This window comes from Kogia breviceps, chromosome 3, assembly GCF_026419965.1.
Source record: "Kogia breviceps isolate mKogBre1 chromosome 3, mKogBre1 haplotype 1, whole genome shotgun sequence".
Lineage (NCBI taxonomy): Eukaryota > Metazoa > Chordata > Mammalia > Artiodactyla > Physeteridae > Kogia > Kogia breviceps.
In genome coordinates, this window is record NC_081312.1 from 28,519,395 (window position 1) to 28,535,876 (window position 16,482).

The window sequence follows — 16,482 nt, forward strand, 5'->3', positions numbered from 1 at the left end:
AATGTGAAATAGATAGCTAGTGGGAAGGAGCCACATAGCACAGGGAGATCAGCTTGGTGCTTTGTGACCACCTAGAGGTGGGGGATAGGGAGGGTGAGAGGAAGACACAAGAGGGAGGAGATACAGGGATATATGTATATGTATAACTGATTCACTTTGTTATTAAGCAGAAATTAACACACCATTGTAAAGCAATTATACTCCAATAAAGATAAAAAAAAAAGAAAAAGAAACTCCACTTTTTGTACTTACTGTTTAAGATTTTGATTTGAAGCCATTAACTGCATCAATTAATGTAGATGCAGAAAATGGTTGTGAAGTTCTATAAGGTAGGAGGTATACACACAGCAATTAAGGGAATATAGATCCAGTGAACTCCATTTCAGAGTGTCCTTATATAGCACAGAACCATGCTTATATTCTAGAAATTGAGCCAAACCCACGACAACAAAAATTTTCAGTAATAGAAGATGAATGTAGAGTTCTGTCATAACTGTATTTCACATTTGAGCTCTCACAACATACAGCACCCCATGTCAGAGGCCACAATGATATAAAATAGAATAAGGCAGAATGTTGAACTTTGGTAGCATATATAAAGGTGTTCTTCAGTGTCACAAGTGTAATCATTAACCAAAGGAACACCTGATGTTAAAAATGGGTTGAACTTGAAGAACCGAGAGGATGTTTATTTTCTTAGCTTGCTGTTATGAAATGGCAAATGTGCTAGAAAATTAGGAGCTGTTGAAAGCAACCACATTATTAGAAACTGATTTGACATTTGGAGAGTAAAATTGTGTTGTGGTTGCTCATAATTATAATGATTAAGAGGCAGCGTGTTGTCAGAACAGATGTTTACTCAGAGAAACAATGGCTTTAAAATAATGGTTTTTAACATACCATAATTTGAACATCTGCTGTGTGCCATGCAGATAGGTGCTGGTAATGCAAAAATGAACCTGATGTGTTCTGTCCTTGCAGAAGTCATAAAAGGTGTAGCATAATAACAGCTGCAGCTAGCATTTTTGTGGCAGCTCCATGCAGCCTGCCTCATCTAACGCATACAGCAGTTTTGTATGATGGTATCTCCATCTCACAGCTGAGGAGACCAAGCCCCAGGAACGCCAAGTGACCTTTGTTAGGCCACAGGGCTAGTGAACAAGTCTAATAACTCCAAGCCTTGTTTCCTTCACCATACCAACTTTCTGGCCTGAAGCTAATTTTAAAAAATATGTTATTAGTGAATGAATATGAAATTCTTTAATATCAGATACCATTTTTGTTTTCTTTCTTTTTTTTTTTTTTTTTTTTGGCTGCGCCACGCTGCTTATGAAATCTCAGTTACCCAACCAGGGATTGAAACTGTGACACAGCAGTGAGAGCACCGAACCCTAACCACTAGACCACCAGGGAACTCCCCCGTGAAGCTAATTTTTTTTTTTTTTTTTTTTTGTGGTATGCGGGCCTCTCACTGTTGTGGCCTCTCCCGTAGCGGAGCACAGGCGCCGGACGCACCGGCTCAGCGGCCATGGCTCACGGGCCCAGCCGCTCCGCGGCATGTAGGATCTTCCCGGACCGGGGCACGAACCCGTGTCCCCTGCATCGGCAGGCGGATTCTCAACCACTGCACCACCAGGGAAGCCCAAAGCTAATTTTTATTTGAGATAAAATAACAATTAAAATGACCACACTGTGAAAGAATCATTTGTATTATAACTTAATCAAAATGAAATGGCTTCTCCTTCTTCAAAGAAGCCCACTTCTTTAGGTTTCTGCTCTATGGAGCAGAGAAGGGTTGGAACCCTCTGCCACCTCACTCCCAGTACTCTCCCAGAGCATGCTGAGGGAATAGACAAGCTCCACTAAATGAACTGTTCACTGGATACATGAATCATCTCTTTTGAAGGGTGCTGAGACTGTTCAAGAACTCTTAGAGGTGGCCAAAGACTCAATCCCTCGAAGTCACTGGAAGAGAACGCCAGTGGTCCTGAGGGCAACAGCGGGACTGCGCTTACTGCCAGAAAAGAAAGCCCAGGCTCTGCTCTTTGAGGTAGTTTTTGTTTTTTACAAGAAACCAATAATTTCTTGCCTAGTTCCTTCTCTAGTTTCTTAGGGGAAAGGAGTGAGTTCTGCTAAAATTTTATCTAGGGAAAATGAAGAGTGTAGTTTTCTAAGCATTATAGGATACAGTCAAAATGCAGAAATCTATTCTGTTGCCTTAGGGAATCCAGATTTCTTTCTTTTTTTGCTAGGTAAAAGAGATCTTCAAGAAGTCACCTTTCCTGGTACCAGATGACAGTGTTAGCATCATGGATGGATCTTATGAAGGTGAGAGAGGTATTGATGTATGTTCTAGTGGGAGAGGGCCAGGGTTAATAAAAGATCTGATTAAAGGAACTGGGAACAGGGATGGGGGTGCTGAAGAAAAAGGAACTAAGTAAGAAGAACAAATAAGCAAAGAGGAAGGGGATAGCAGGAAATGGAAAGATGAGGAGAGGGAAATGTATGCTTTAGACATGAAATTTAGAGAGAAAAAGAGCAAAGATGGGGCTAGGGAACGGGTAAAAAAATGCTTTGGATATAATCTTTGTCTTTCTCTCCTTTTTTAGGCATATTAGCTTGGGTTACTGTGAATTTTCTGACAGGTAATATATTCTCAAGTTTATCTAATTCCTTAACTGGGTTTCACACATGGTCAGGGAGCAAAAATACCTTTTTTTTCTTTGTATTGTTCTTTCTTTTGTTTAATAAAAAGGAGGGTGGGGAGGAAAGACAGGAAGTTAGTGTCTATTACCTGCCTTCAAGGCCTCAGCTGCAGCAAGAGTCCTTCTAGGTTAGCATTTGCGGACAGCCTTTGGGGCTGGGGAGCAGTGGAGTATTTACAGAATTCCTCCAGTATATGACAAGAGCAGGAGAGAAATTGCAGACAGAGGAGTGTTGGGCTGTCCAGGAAGCAGAAGATGTTCAGAGCTGGCTCTCATTCACAGGTCAGCTGCATGGCCGCAGCCAGGAGACTGTGGGGACTCTGGACCTGGGGGGTGCCTCCACCCAAATCACATTCCTGCCGCAGTTTGAGGTGAGTCAGATACATATGAAGGTATGGTTACCATCCCACCTGGCAGGCATATCATGGTGCTAAGAAAGTGGTGCCCCATTTCAGACAGCAGCTCCACCACGAACAGGCTGAGTCGAGTCAGTTAATGACTGACCGAACTTCTCCTCACAGTTCAGAGTCCCTTTGATTCCTCAAGCCTTGTGAGATTAGTTGTTTAATCTTCTCCTTCATCTCTTATTTTTTTGGGGGGAGGGATAGAGATGGTGGTGATAACATCTTCAGGTAATTGGGGATCCTGAATAGTCTTTTTGCTTTTTCTGTTTTGCAGAAAACCCTGGAACAAACCCCTAGAGGCTACCTCACTTCCTTTGAGATGTTTAACAGCACTTATAAGCTCTATACACATAGGTGAAGGGGGGGACATGGAGGAATAATAATATTTCACATTGTATGATTCTCCTAACTTTTCAAAACAGTTTCACATCTATTATTGCATTTGACCAGCCTTACAAAGTCTTTGCCAGTCCCTGAAGGCCTATTAACTGAAACCTAAGCTACTTACCAAAGCCCAAGGGACCCAAGGGATTTCTCCATTCTTGTCCTCAAACACATATAATAGTAATAAAGTAAAAAGTAATGTAAGATTTTTAAAAATAATGTAAAAGAGTAAAAGATAAGTAATATAAGAGTAAAAGTAATATGAGTCAAGTTTTCTCCAGAGAGAGGATACTCAGAGAAGGTTCAGCCAAAGCTCTGTGTCAGCTCCTTTTAAGCTGACCTTCAGATGTTCAAAATCCAGCCTAATTTGATCACAGTTGGGCTGGGAGCTAAGATAATGAGATCTCTTCTGGGGTTGGTTCCCAGGGTGGGACCCTAGGAAGTGTCACTGCCTCTGGCCTTTAAAGCATAGCTGTGGGAAGTTCTTACTGCGTGGCCTTGATCTGAACTGTGCAAGAATTACTGCTTGTTGTCCACATGAGATGAATAGAGCACAGAGAACAAGGTTTTCTTCCCTCCAGAGTGAGACAGAGAAACCATGTTACTTTTGGAAGAGGGAGCTTTAGGCTAGAGAATCAGGATCACATGAAATTAGTCAATCCTGTATTTTACAGTTACTTGGGATTTGGATTGAAGGCTGCAAGACTAACAACTCTGGGAGCCCTGGAGACAGAAGGTTCGTCTGGGTGTGCTGGTCGGGGTGTGGTGAGAGTGACACCAGTACTCAGTTTGCCTTTTCCCTACCTTGGCAGTGATTCTATGGCAGAAAGCATTATGCTGAAGTAAGAGGCCTATGTTGTATAATAGACATCATAATGGCGAATTCCTTTTCTACTTTATGAGGTCAGATGTTTTGGTATATATTATTAGCCATTTCCAGCATGAAGTCTCTTGGTATAGTAGGGAACGGTCTGTGGCCAGGGGGCTGAAGTGTCTGCAGAAATTCAAGACTCAAGGGTTAAACTTGGCAGGAGCTTGCTCAAGCCCTTAGTTTTATGTGGGAGGTGCAGGTAGCAGCAGTCCACTTACAAGGTGGAATAACTAAACAACTCCATTCCTTTCTTCATAGGCAGTAGAGGGGTAAAGAGCTTAGCTTTTGGGGTCAGGCAGAACTAGGGTCAGTCCCAGTCTTGTAATTTGGGGCCAGTTAGCTAAACTTTTTGTGTGCGTTTCCTCACCTTAAAAGAGATTTTGCATTTATTTTAATTTTTATGGTGTGTGGTTCAGAGTAAGCTATTATTGTGATGAGTATATAGCATTTCAGAGTTTACATTTTCTTTTTTTTTTTTTCTTTTGTGGTATGCGGTCCTCTCACTGCTGTGGCCTCTCCCGTTGCGGAGCACAGGCTCCGGACGCACGGGCCCAGCGGCCATGGCTCATGGGCCCAGCCACTCCGCGGCATGTGGGATCTTCCCGGACCGGGGCACGAACCCGTGTCCCCTGCATCGGCAGGCGGGCTCTCAACCACTGCACCACCAGGGAAGCCCCAGAGTTTACATTTTCAAGTGTATTTTATTTAAGCCTCACAACAGTCAATGAGAAAAGTAGAACAGTATTTTTCCCTTTTTTAGAAAGGAGGGAACTTATTCCATTGTAGGTTTTAGATTTGAGATGTGATGAAAGCCATCAACCCCTCTGCCAAATGGACATAAGCATGAAAGTTTGCCTGTAGTTTCAGGGGGTTCACCAACCCCACAAAGCCCATCTATGAACCCTGAGTTAAGAATTCCCATCGTAGGATGCAGTCATGGAACTAATTTCATATGATTTTAAGGCCCAGCCACCTTGATATTTCCTTTCAACCTTACTGACTTCTTGCTTTCCTTCCTCTCTCACACCCTTGCCTCTTACTTTGTGGTCTGGTTTCTTTCAGGAATTGATGGACACACTTTCCGCAGTGCCTGTCTCCCGAGATGGCTGGAAGCAGAGTGGATCTTTGGGGGTGTGAAATACCAGTATGGTGGCAACCAAGGAGGCAGGTGATATTTTTTCACTGGTTGAAATTACTTTTACAGTAGAAGTCTGGAAAAGTCCCATGGGAAACTTTTTCCAGAGCTAGAAGAAGCTTGTCTTTTGCAGAAACTAGTTCCAAATAGATGCTGGTGTGCCTCCAAGGAGTAGTGTGAAGTGACAGTGAACAAGGCAGCTGTCACTCTGTGTTCAGCTGTTTCCCTGCCGAAGTGTTGTGGATCCATTAGAAACCTCTTCTTACCCTGGGTCTAATGTACTGAGGGTCTCTGCCCTCAGCAGGGTGAAACTGTTTCAGATCCAATTAATGTTTAGCTATTTCAGTTATAGAATTGAGATGATAAGAAGAATAATTGATCTTAGCTATTATAAAAGGCATAGACCTTAAACTCGAGAAAAAAACTTGATTTTTCCCATGAAGGAAGCAGATGAGCCTCTGCATACTTCTCATAAATGCCATGAAACATAATGCTAAGGGGCAGCTCGAGGTCAGCTGTGGCTTTTTTGGTGAACACAGGTTAGGGAGGGGATCTGCCATGGAGAAGCAGGTACTGGTTCTCCGGAGGGATGAGGCTGCAAAAGTTTGTTCATCTTTGTCTGTAAGCCCTGTGTCCTGAGCCTCAGCTCGCCTTGATCCTCCTGCTGTTCCACTGGCTTCAGCAGCTTGCCTCTCACTTTCTCACCTTGCCCCTGTGCACCTTTTGCCCCATCAGGGGAGGTGGGCTTTGAGCCCTGCTACGCTGAAGTGCTGAGGGTGGTCCAAGGAAAACTTCATCAGCCAGATGAGGTCCAGAGAAGCTCCTTCTACGCTTTCTCTTACTATTATGACCGAGCTGTTGACACAGACATGATTGGTAAGTTCACTCCAGGTGTCAGTGCAGGGGGGAAACGGGGCAGGGCTGTGGTGGGGAAGGAAAAGGGACAAAAGGAGTTTTTGCAATGCCTTGTTGAGGTGGTCACCATACTTTTCTCCCAAGTCACCCACGTGGAAGAGTGAATATGATTTCGAATCTTTTGGGGCTAGAAGATGGCCTAAACAAATATACATGAAGTCTTTTTTTTCTTTAAGTATTTTTATGGAGGTATAATTGACATAAAATAAAATGCACATTTTGAAGTGTACAATTTGGTAAGTTTTGACATATGTATACACCCATGAAACCATCACCAAATTCAAGTCAATGAACATATTCACCCCAAAAAGTTTCCTTTTTCCCCTTTATAACATTTTTCCTTATAATAGTAACACATTTTGTTTAGCTGTGAGAATATATATGTGATCTCTCATGGCCTGAGATAAGAATTAATTTCTTATTTTCTGACATGTTTAATGGCCCCTTTTAATGGGCCTATTTTTTAGCTGTAGTTAAATATACATAACATAAAATAGATTATAAATAAATAAGATAAACTGTATAGATTATATTGTAGGGATATGTCATGTTTGCTTATCCCATTCTTTAATGCTGGAAATTTTATTTTTAGTTTTTCATTATTATAAATAGGATAATTTCCTAGGATAAATTTCCTTATGTTTCCTGGAAGGCTTTTTGACATCAACTGCTGTTCTGTTTCATTTCAGATTATGAAAAGGGGGGTGTTTTAAAAGTTGAAGATTTTGAAAGGAAAGCAAGGGAAGGTAAGTGTCAGTGGAAACCATTGAAGGTGAGCCCGTGAGGCTGTGCCTGCCACCCCCAGTGACCTTAAAGTGACCTAATGTGCTTCGGCCAGCAGAAAGCCTCTCAGAAGGTTGGTTTCCTGTCTTTACCAGGAGTTAAAAGCATTAAGTGGCAAAGAAAAATATAAGAATACAAGACACTTTGGAGAAACGGTGAAAACCTTTTCTTCTTTCCACATTTCTTTCTTCCTTTTTTTTTTTTTTTTTTTTTTCAGTACGCGGGCCTCTCACTATTGTGGCATCTCCCGTTGCGGAGCACAAGCGGCCATGGCTCACGGGCCCAGCCACTCCGCGGCATGTGGGATCTTCCCGGACCAGGGCACGAACCTGTGTCCCCTGCGTAGGCAGGCGGACTGTCAACCACTGCGCCACCAGGGAAGCCCTCTTTCTTCCTTTTTAAAAAAAAAAATTGAAAAAGTTTTATCAGCGGTAATGAAACACTGAGCACCAGAATATATGGAAAATAGCCACAGAGGTGTCCTTGAAAGAGTTCATCAAAAATGCAAATGGGGCTTCCCTGGTGGTGCAGTGGTTAAGAATCCGCCTGCCAATTCAGGACACACAGGTTCCAGCCCTAGTCCAGGAAGATCCCGCATGCCGTGGAGCAACTAAGCCTGTGCGCCACAACTACTTAGCCTGCGCTCTAGAGCCCGCGAGCCACAACTACTGAGCCCGTGTGCCACAGCTACTGAAGCCCACGCACCTAGAGTCCGTGCTCTGCAACAAGAGAGGCCACCGCAATGAGAAGCCCACGCACTGCAACAGAGAGTAGCCCCCGCTCACCGCAACTATGGAAAGCCTGCGCGCAGCAACGAAGAACCAACGCAGCCAAAAATAAATAAATTTGAAAAAAAAAAAAAAAGCAAATAATTACTCTTATCCAATGGCCCTGAAGTAGGGCTAACTGGTATTTCCCTGTCTTAGTATATAAGGGCCTTAGTTGAATTAAGCCCCAACAATAAGTCATAGAATATATGTCATAGCAAATAAACTAGGACCCGTGTACCTTTGAGTAGATTAGATGTCACATCAGAAATGTGCAGGTTCTTGATGAGCTGGGGTCTTGTAGAGGCTGTCAGTGCACAGTTCTAGCCTCCCAAGACTCCCAGGCATCTGGGAGAAGGAAAATGGAGGATTCTGCTTTGCTTATTCTCAGTCTGTATTTAGAGAAAATCATACATCTCTCAGTTGGCTGCAAACTTGAATTCTACTTTTCTCTTTCTATCACCTCCAGTATGTGATAACCTGGAAAACTTCACCTCAGGAAGTCCTTTCCTGTGCATGGATCTCAGTTACATCACAGCCTTGTTGAAGGATGGCTTTGGCTTTGCAGGCGGCACCGTCTTACAGGTAAGAGAGAGGACACTGGCATTACATAACAGTCCTTTTATTTGGGAGTTAGAAAGAAAGTTAAAAACTTGTTTAGGGGACTTCCCTGGTGGCACAGTGGTTAAGACTCCACGTTCCCAGTGCAGGGGGCCTAGGTTCGATCCCTGGTCAGGGAACTAGATCCCACATGCATGCGGCAACTAAGAGTTCGCGTACCGCAACTAAGGAGCCCGTGAGCTGCAACTAAGGAGCCTGCCTGCTAAGAGTTCACATGCCACAGCTAAGGAGGTGCAACTAAGGAGCCCACCTGCCACAGCTAAGACCCGACACAACCAAATAAATAAATAATATTTTTAAAAAACAAAAAAACTTGTTTAGTAATCAGAGTGGCTGTAGGTGGAGTTTTGAGGTAATTTTATTCAGGCTGTGGACAAGGCACTGTGCAAGGCACCATGAATGTGGGAAATTACCTTGATACAATGGCAGCTTCTAAGTACCATTGACTCTTGAATAACAGGTTTGAACTGGGTCCACTTATACATGGATTCTTTTCAATAGTAAATACTACAGTACTACACAATCTGTGGTTGGTTGAATCCATGGATATGGAGGGCCAACTGTAAAGTTACATGTGGATTTTTGACCGCATGGGGGTTGGCACCTATAACCCCCATGTTGTTCAATGGTCAACTGTATATTACTAGGCAAGCTATCCCAGAGGTCACAGAGCCGAAAGGCTTGCAGCCCAGATTAAGATGCCCAAGTTACATGGTTTATTAAATCAACTTCAAAAGTCAGGGTGAGGGACTTCCATGGTGGTCCAGTGGTTAAGAATCTGCACTTGCACTGCAGAGGGCATGGGTTTGATCCCTAGTCGGGGAACTAAGATCCCGCATGCTGCATGGGGTGGCTAAAAGCAAAAAAAGAAACAAACCCCACAAAAGTCAGGGTGAAAAGCAAGGGGAAAGAAATGGGATAGGTGAACACACAGGCTAGGGTACGTACAAGTTGGAGGTGCTGTACTTCCTGAATCCTGGGTTCCTATGTCCTGCTGAGAGGCCCATGATAATGTGGTTACAGGTACTGTAGCTGAAGTTTGATCAAGGGGGCACAAGGACAGAAGGTGCCGGGGCCATCACACAAACTTGCTCTATTTGGAGGGGCACAGAGGCAAGTGCACTGGCCAGTAGCATTAGCTCACTCATTAGCCTATTAGATGGTTTGATGGTTCTGTATGGCAGAGGACGTGAGGGACCTCTGCCAAAGAGCATCACCAGCGAGTGGCTTATTTAAGACCTCGTGAGTATTGAATGCCTTGTGTAGTATGTTGTATGTATTTTGTGTGTGCCTCATATATTTAGTGCCTTTTGAGTCTTGGGTCCCTCTCTGTCTTCCTAACTTTATCTGTAGTAACTTATTCCAAACACATCTTATGAGTTTCATCCATCCCATATATAATATTTTTTATCTTCCATACCATAGTTGAATAATTGCACATTATAGTTACAAAGATGATTAAGATGTAATCTTTTTTTTTTTTTTTTTTTTCTGTGGTACGCGGGCCTCTCACTGTTGAGGCCTCTCCCGTTGCGGAGCACAGGCTCCGGACGTGCAGGCTCAGTGGCCATGGCTCACTGGCCCAGCCGCTTCGCGGCATGTGGGATCTTCCCAGACTGGGGCACGAACCCGCGTCCCCTGCATCAGCAGGCGGACTCTCAACCACTGCACCACCAGAGAGGCCCAAGATGTAATCTTTGTCCTCAAATAGCATAGTCTGTTAGAGGAGATGTGACAAAAATATAGCTGTGGCACAGGGCAACTTTGAACTTTCGGGATCAAGGAAGTAGAGATTGTACTTTGTTTATGAAGCTCCTTCCTTCTCTTGTGTCACTTCCCCTTCCTGCTACCTCATTTCCAGATGAGTTTATATTGCCCCATTTCTTGTGTTATACAGATTTCATAAATTCATTTGTACAAAGGTATTTGGATTTAATGTGTTGTCATACCTGCTGAGAATATTGGCATTTAAAGAGTTACCTGCCAGTAGAGTCAGTATAGTGTAGTGTTTAAAGCATGGGCTCTGTTGTCCATCAAATGTGGGTTCAAGTTCTGATTCTGCAAGCTTCCTAGCTCTGTGACCTTAGATGATTTACTTCCCCTCTAACTTTTAGGTTCCTCACTCAAAACACAGGGATCCTTAGAGTACCTATTTCTTAGGGGTGTTATAAAAATGGAGATAAAGCACAGTGCCTGGCACATAAGAAGTTATTAATATTGGTTTAATTGTTAGTATAGGTATTTCACACCAGTTGAAGATAGATTTGTGGATAAGAGAGGTCATCCTGAGCCCTCAATACATACCAAGTTAACAACTGCCTCTACTTAAGCATCAACAATAACCGAATCATTTAAGGACAATCTTCTGCCGTTTCCATTTCTGCATCCTTTTAGTCTTTATTTAAATGGCAGCAGGGCTTCCCTGGTGGCGCAGTGGTTGAGAATCCGCCTGCCGATGCAGGGGACATGGGTTTGTGCCCCCGTCCGGGAAGATCCCACATGCCGCAGAGCGGCTGGGCCCATGAGCCATGGCCACTGAGCCTGCGCGTTCAGAGCCTGTGCTCCGCAACGGGAGAAGCCACAACTGTGAGAGGCCCGCATATCACAAAAAGAAAGAAAAATAAATAAATAAATAAATAAATAAATGGCAGCAGAATTTGTATCAGGGGTGAACCACAGTCCTCTGTCCCAGAGATCACTTCACTTTGGCATCTATATCCCTAGACTGTTGGTCCTAGGGACAGAGGAAGAACATTTTTTGGGGGGTGGGGGGGCACTCCCAGTTTGACTCAGGGATCTAAATCTCGAGATAATGATTCACATGCCATTCTTAGTTTTTGGCACAGTGACTATAGACTGAATTTCATCAGGTTAACACAGAAGTATTGTCATAAGAAGTTAGTACTAGAAGGAAAGACTAAAACCAGTTTGCTGATTTATAAACCTGGGTATGGGTATGGTGGTGGCATCTTTATTCATCAGTAGCTTATGGGGAATTCCAGTAAAACTGATAAAAATGAAGCTATCTGGTTGAATCAGAGGTCGGGGGCCTGGAACTCCTTCACCATTTTGCCTCCCTTTCTCCTTTGAAGCACTGTCAAGGAACCCCTAGGATTCTGAAGAAAACAACTTGATATATTGACTAATCTAATCAACTTGTTATGTGGTTGACAAAATCGAGTCTAAACTTTTGCCCAAGGTCACTGAACTAATTGAGGTACAACCTGGCCTAGAATGCCTCAAATGCCTTGGTTTGTCATTAACTAGTGCTTAAGAAGATGCACTTGCTTACAAAGTATGAATTGAGAAGCTTAGTATGTTCTTTCCTACCCCTGAATCTATTGCTAACTCCTGTTATGTTTAGTTTAGGATTAGGGAGAGAGTTCAGAAGCCTGTCTGTCTAAAAGGTCCTCTCTAGAAGTCCTGGGTTGAGACCGCTTCCTGGGCCCAAAGATTCAAGGATCAGATTGGCAGGTGTAGGGGCAATGGGCAATGGCAGGATGGGAACGTACAGAGAAGGTTGGGAGAAGCCTCCAGAGACTGGCTACTCCCAGTTTTGCCTTGGTTTGGCCATGTGGATGATCTTTGCAGATATTCTCTGCTTGTTGTGCTTGCTAGAGTTGAAAATTGAATGAAAATATTTTTTTTTCTCCTTCCCAACAGCTCACAAAGAAAGTGAACAACATAGAGACAGGCTGGGCCTTGGGGGCCACCTTTCACCTGCTGCAGTCTCTGGGCACCTCCCACTGAGGCCAACAACCTTGTTAAAGGGAGAACGAGAGAGGAGAGGACTCAGTTGTATTCTGAGCTAGTCTGGGGACAGCCTAATCTGAAGCCCAGCAGCTGATTTCATCTGGAGGAAGGGGCTTTTGTAGACAGGTCTTGCCCTTGAGTCTAGAGATTTGGATTTAATTAATTTTACACCTCAAATGTGAACTATTCCTAACCACTCTTCGTGCACAGCTGGTACCAGAGTCTAAATTTTTGAGGTTCCTTGTGTGTCACAGAGAGCCAAAGGAATAGCTTTGGAACTTAACCTTGGGAACCCAGGGAACCAAAGAAGAATCTCATTTCAACCCTTTCAGTGCCTCATTCTTTAGAACATTTTAATTTTCCTCTTACATGTTAAACTCAGCTAATTGCAATCCCAAGACCTATCCCCACCAGTATTTTCTTTTCCCTGCACATTGCCCTGTCCCACCTTTATCTCCACTCACCTACCCTAGAAAAAAAAAGAAAAAAATACCTGGTTTTATTTTCCATGTGTAGTTCAAAGAGGAAAAAAAAAAAAGCCATATCTGGGGAATTCCTGGAGGTCTGGGTGGTTAGGACTATGAGCTCTCACTGCCAAGGGCATGGGTTCAATCCCTGGTCGGGGAACTAAGATCCTGGAAGCCATGCATGCGGTGTGGCCAAAAAAAAAAAAAGGTGCCATATCTGAAGTCATATGATCCAGCTTTGTGTGTCAGCACCAATCAGCCAGCTGAGAGCCATTCTAAATTTCAGAAGGATGGAGAGCAGCTCACAACTGGGCAGAAGGGAGGCCATCCAGTTTCTAGGGACATGTTTTGGGAAGGTGTGTCTGCCTTCTACAGACTACTTTCTTTTAATCAACTTTTTATCAGTAAACCCTGGGGTAATGAACATATCCAACCTTATAGGAATATGTGTATATGTGTGTGTGTGTTTTCAGTGCTAGTACCTCTTTTCTCAGGCTAATGTGTTTATAGTAATTTGTCATCCTAAACTTTTCTTTGTATTTCTAAGAAGTACATCTATACCCTAGTTTTTGGTCTGTGGTGAGAGGCCTGTGGCTGTGCTTTTCAAGGATCTAGATTTTGGTAATAGCCCCTTTCAGTTTGTCCTTTTATTCTGTTTACAGCAGTGTCTCTTTCTGCCCTGGCCCCTGATCATTTTAGCTAGCATCTTCTACATTATTTGTCTAGTTCTAGGGCTTCTGAACCCTTCTTGATGATACCTAACATTTGATTTACTTGGCCATTTTGGCCCACATCCATACAGTGGATGCTCACTTTGAGTTTGAATGTTCAGAGCTCTTGATTTTGTGAATTATTTCCCCTAAAATTCATGATCTTGTACTTTCCCACATGACCACCATTTCCTTGTCTACCCATGTGACTGCTCTTGGACTTGAAAGATCTTCCAGTAGTCTGGCTTCTACACCTTGGCTCTTCACCTCCAGCTTCTTTCCAGCAGAGTATCTCCCCAGACTTGTACTTTTCACAGTAGACTCTTTTTCAGCTTTCTCACAAAAGATGTTAAATATACCTGGCTCTCACACCAGCCCCTGGGGAACCTTATTTTTAAAAGTATTCCATTGAGTCAGTAAATATTTAACATTTGATATGTGCAAATAACTAGGCAAATTTCTATACCCTCATCCCCCCAAATTTTAGTTTAATTCAATGTGGAATTTTTTCTTCTTCACAGTGATTTTTGGGTTTATTTTCACAGTGATTTTTGGGGTTTTTTTTGTGGTACACGGGCCTCTCACTGTTGTGGTCTCTCCCGTTGCGGAGCACAGGGTCCAGACGCACAGGCTCAGCGGCCATGGCTCACGGGCCCAGGCACTCCGCGGCATGTGGGATCCTCCCGGACCAGGGCACGAACCCATGTCCCCTGCATCGGCAGGTGGACTCTCAACCACTGCGCCACCAGGGAAGCCCTGTTTTTTTGTTTTTTTGTTTTTTAGTTTTATCATCTTTGGCTGTGTTGGGTCTTCATTGCTGCACACAGGCTCCCTCTAGTTGTGGCGAGCAGGGGCTACTCTTTGTTGCGGTGCGCAGGCTTCTCATTGCGGTGGCTTCTCTTGTTGTGGGGCACTGGCTCTAGGTGCATGGGCTCAGTAGTTGTGGCTCGTAGGCTCTAGCGTGCAGGCTCAGTGGTTGTGGCTCATGGGCTTAGTTGCTCCGCAGCATGTGGGATCCTCCCAGACCAGGGCTCGAACCTATGTCCCCTGCATTGGCAGGCGGACTCCTAAACACTGTGCCACCAGGGAAGCCCTTCACACTGATTTTTAATTATACTAAGGTCACCTTTATACCTACTGTCTCTTCCTCTAAAAATGCTAATACAGAGTGAAATAATAGAATCTTTAGAGTTGGAAACGGGCCAAAGATATAATCCATCCAATCTTCTAACCATTGCAGAACTCCCATACCACTTCTAACTCGTTGTCATTCAGCTTCTGTGTAGGCATGTTTCCAGACAACTCATTCCACTTTGGGATTGCACTGATGTTAAAAAATCCCTCCTCTGTAGTCTTAGTTCTGCTCTAATCCCTCCTTCCACAGCCTTTTGGTCTTCTGAAGAAAACTTCTCCCGAGTCCTTCACATTCTTTTCAATATTATCACTTGACTTCTAGACCCAGACCCCTTCCCATCTGTGTCAAGAGTATGGTGTTAGAACCAGACATCATACACGAAATGCTGTTCTACAAGATTAGGGGGAGACAATTTCCTATTAGAAACCAAGTTTTCCCAAGAGATAAGCTGTGTTCACTAAAGACTCCTCCAGCTTGATGGGTTCAGAGAGGTAAGATTTCCTGGTCTTTAGCACCACAGCTTGTCTTTGAAGCTTTCTTATAAAGGCCACATATTGTTCAGCAGATTCCTTCGGTCACCCCAAATACTTTCAGAACTCTTGGGTAGATGCATTATAACACAGAAATGTATCTACATATTTTCTGATAATCTTGATTAGAATATCTGGAATATTAACCAGTTTATCCATTACAGGAGCAATTTGGAATGAGACTTTTTCTTTCTTAGAAAAAACAATTTGTCTGTAATGTCCTTTTTGACCCTAGTGTACCTTTTGGGCCTCTTATTAAGAGTCCTGCAAGGTCTAATCTTGATGGTTAGGTTTTCTTTCTGTAAATGTGTTATATATTTCAAATACTAGGACATGGCCTGGCACATAGTGGATTTTTGTGTGTTTGTTATCATCATATGAAAAACACTGTGGGTTATGGAGGTCCTTGCAAGGTGTGCCTTAAAATTCTTCATGTCTTGCCTGATTCTGTTTGCATACTTTTGTAGAGTCCATATTCTTCATACCTGGGCTACCTTTCCATTTTTTTATGAAAGATGACCTTTTTTCCCTACAGTGACCTTTCTGGACTCTGCCAGTAGTCACAACAGCTTTTTCCAGTAGCTGCCATCTTTCATTCTGGGCACATTTTTTCCTGAGATTCCAGGAAGTTTTGTGACATTCACACTTTTTTAGTATCTTATAAATTTTCCACGTTTACCTGAAAAGCTCCCCTGTGGTAACAAATTTTCCATTCCCTAAAAATATTTCCCAAGAATAGCTTAGGTTGGGTCAAAAGCAGACTGTTATTTTCTCCTTTCATCTGCAAATCAGACTTCTGGGCAAGATGTTTGTGGTATACAAATCTAATGGATCCAAAACTCTCTTCGACAGGTATCTTTGGTACTGTGAGGTAACTGCTTCTACAGTACAAAGTAAAACAACCCACCCCCACCCAGGCTGGCACCAGCCTGCAACCAAACATGAACAAATTCTGCTGCTAATCAGATTTTTCCTTTTGACCTGGTTCCTGAGGTCTTTAAACCTGTGCAATGTAATTATTTATTGTTTTATTAGAGAATAGACAGTGGTGTCCCACAGAGGAACCATACATGAAATACGGTGCTGTGATGAGGAAATAATAACTAGCATTTTAAGATTTGGTTTTCTTTTCAGAAAGTCTAATATACCTATAATAAAGGTTAAAGCAAGTTGTGTTTATTTTGCATTCTAGTGTTACTAATTTTAAAACAGCAATTCTAACAAAAATGCATCAATTGACTATTTCTAATTCTTTATCAAAAAAACTAAATATACAACCAGCATTTTTAACTGTATAAATCT

The 16,482-nt window shown here is 43.0% G+C and overlaps 1 protein-coding gene across 43 annotated transcripts in view; it reads left to right on the forward strand.

Moving 5' to 3' along the window:
• The window catches only part of ENTPD5 (ectonucleoside triphosphate diphosphohydrolase 5 (inactive)), a 43,798-nt gene that overhangs the window by 21,762 nt on the left and 5,554 nt on the right, over positions 1-16,482 (forward strand). For 31 of the 43 annotated variants that reach the window (XM_067028133.1, XM_067028114.1, XM_067028132.1 and 28 more), the window contains 11 exons: positions 1,907-2,050; positions 2,253-2,328; positions 2,610-2,645; positions 2,988-3,076; positions 3,384-3,463; positions 4,168-4,229; positions 5,427-5,528; positions 6,235-6,375; positions 7,104-7,160; positions 8,434-8,549; positions 12,249-12,830. In XM_067028133.1, coding sequence (XP_066884234.1) covers positions 1,907-2,050; positions 2,253-2,328; positions 2,610-2,645; positions 2,988-3,076; positions 3,384-3,463; positions 4,168-4,229; positions 5,427-5,528; positions 6,235-6,375; positions 7,104-7,160; positions 8,434-8,549; positions 12,249-12,335 — 990 coding nt within the window. In that variant the 3' untranslated portion in view covers positions 12,336-12,830. Of the gene's footprint in view, positions 1-1,906; positions 2,051-2,252; positions 2,329-2,609; positions 2,646-2,987; positions 3,077-3,383; positions 3,464-4,167; positions 4,230-5,426; positions 5,529-6,234; positions 6,376-7,103; positions 7,161-8,433; positions 8,550-12,248; positions 16,364-16,482 lie in introns of those variants that run through there. The other 12 variants (XM_067028150.1, XM_067028156.1, XM_067028154.1 and 9 more) reach the window with 2 other exon arrangements.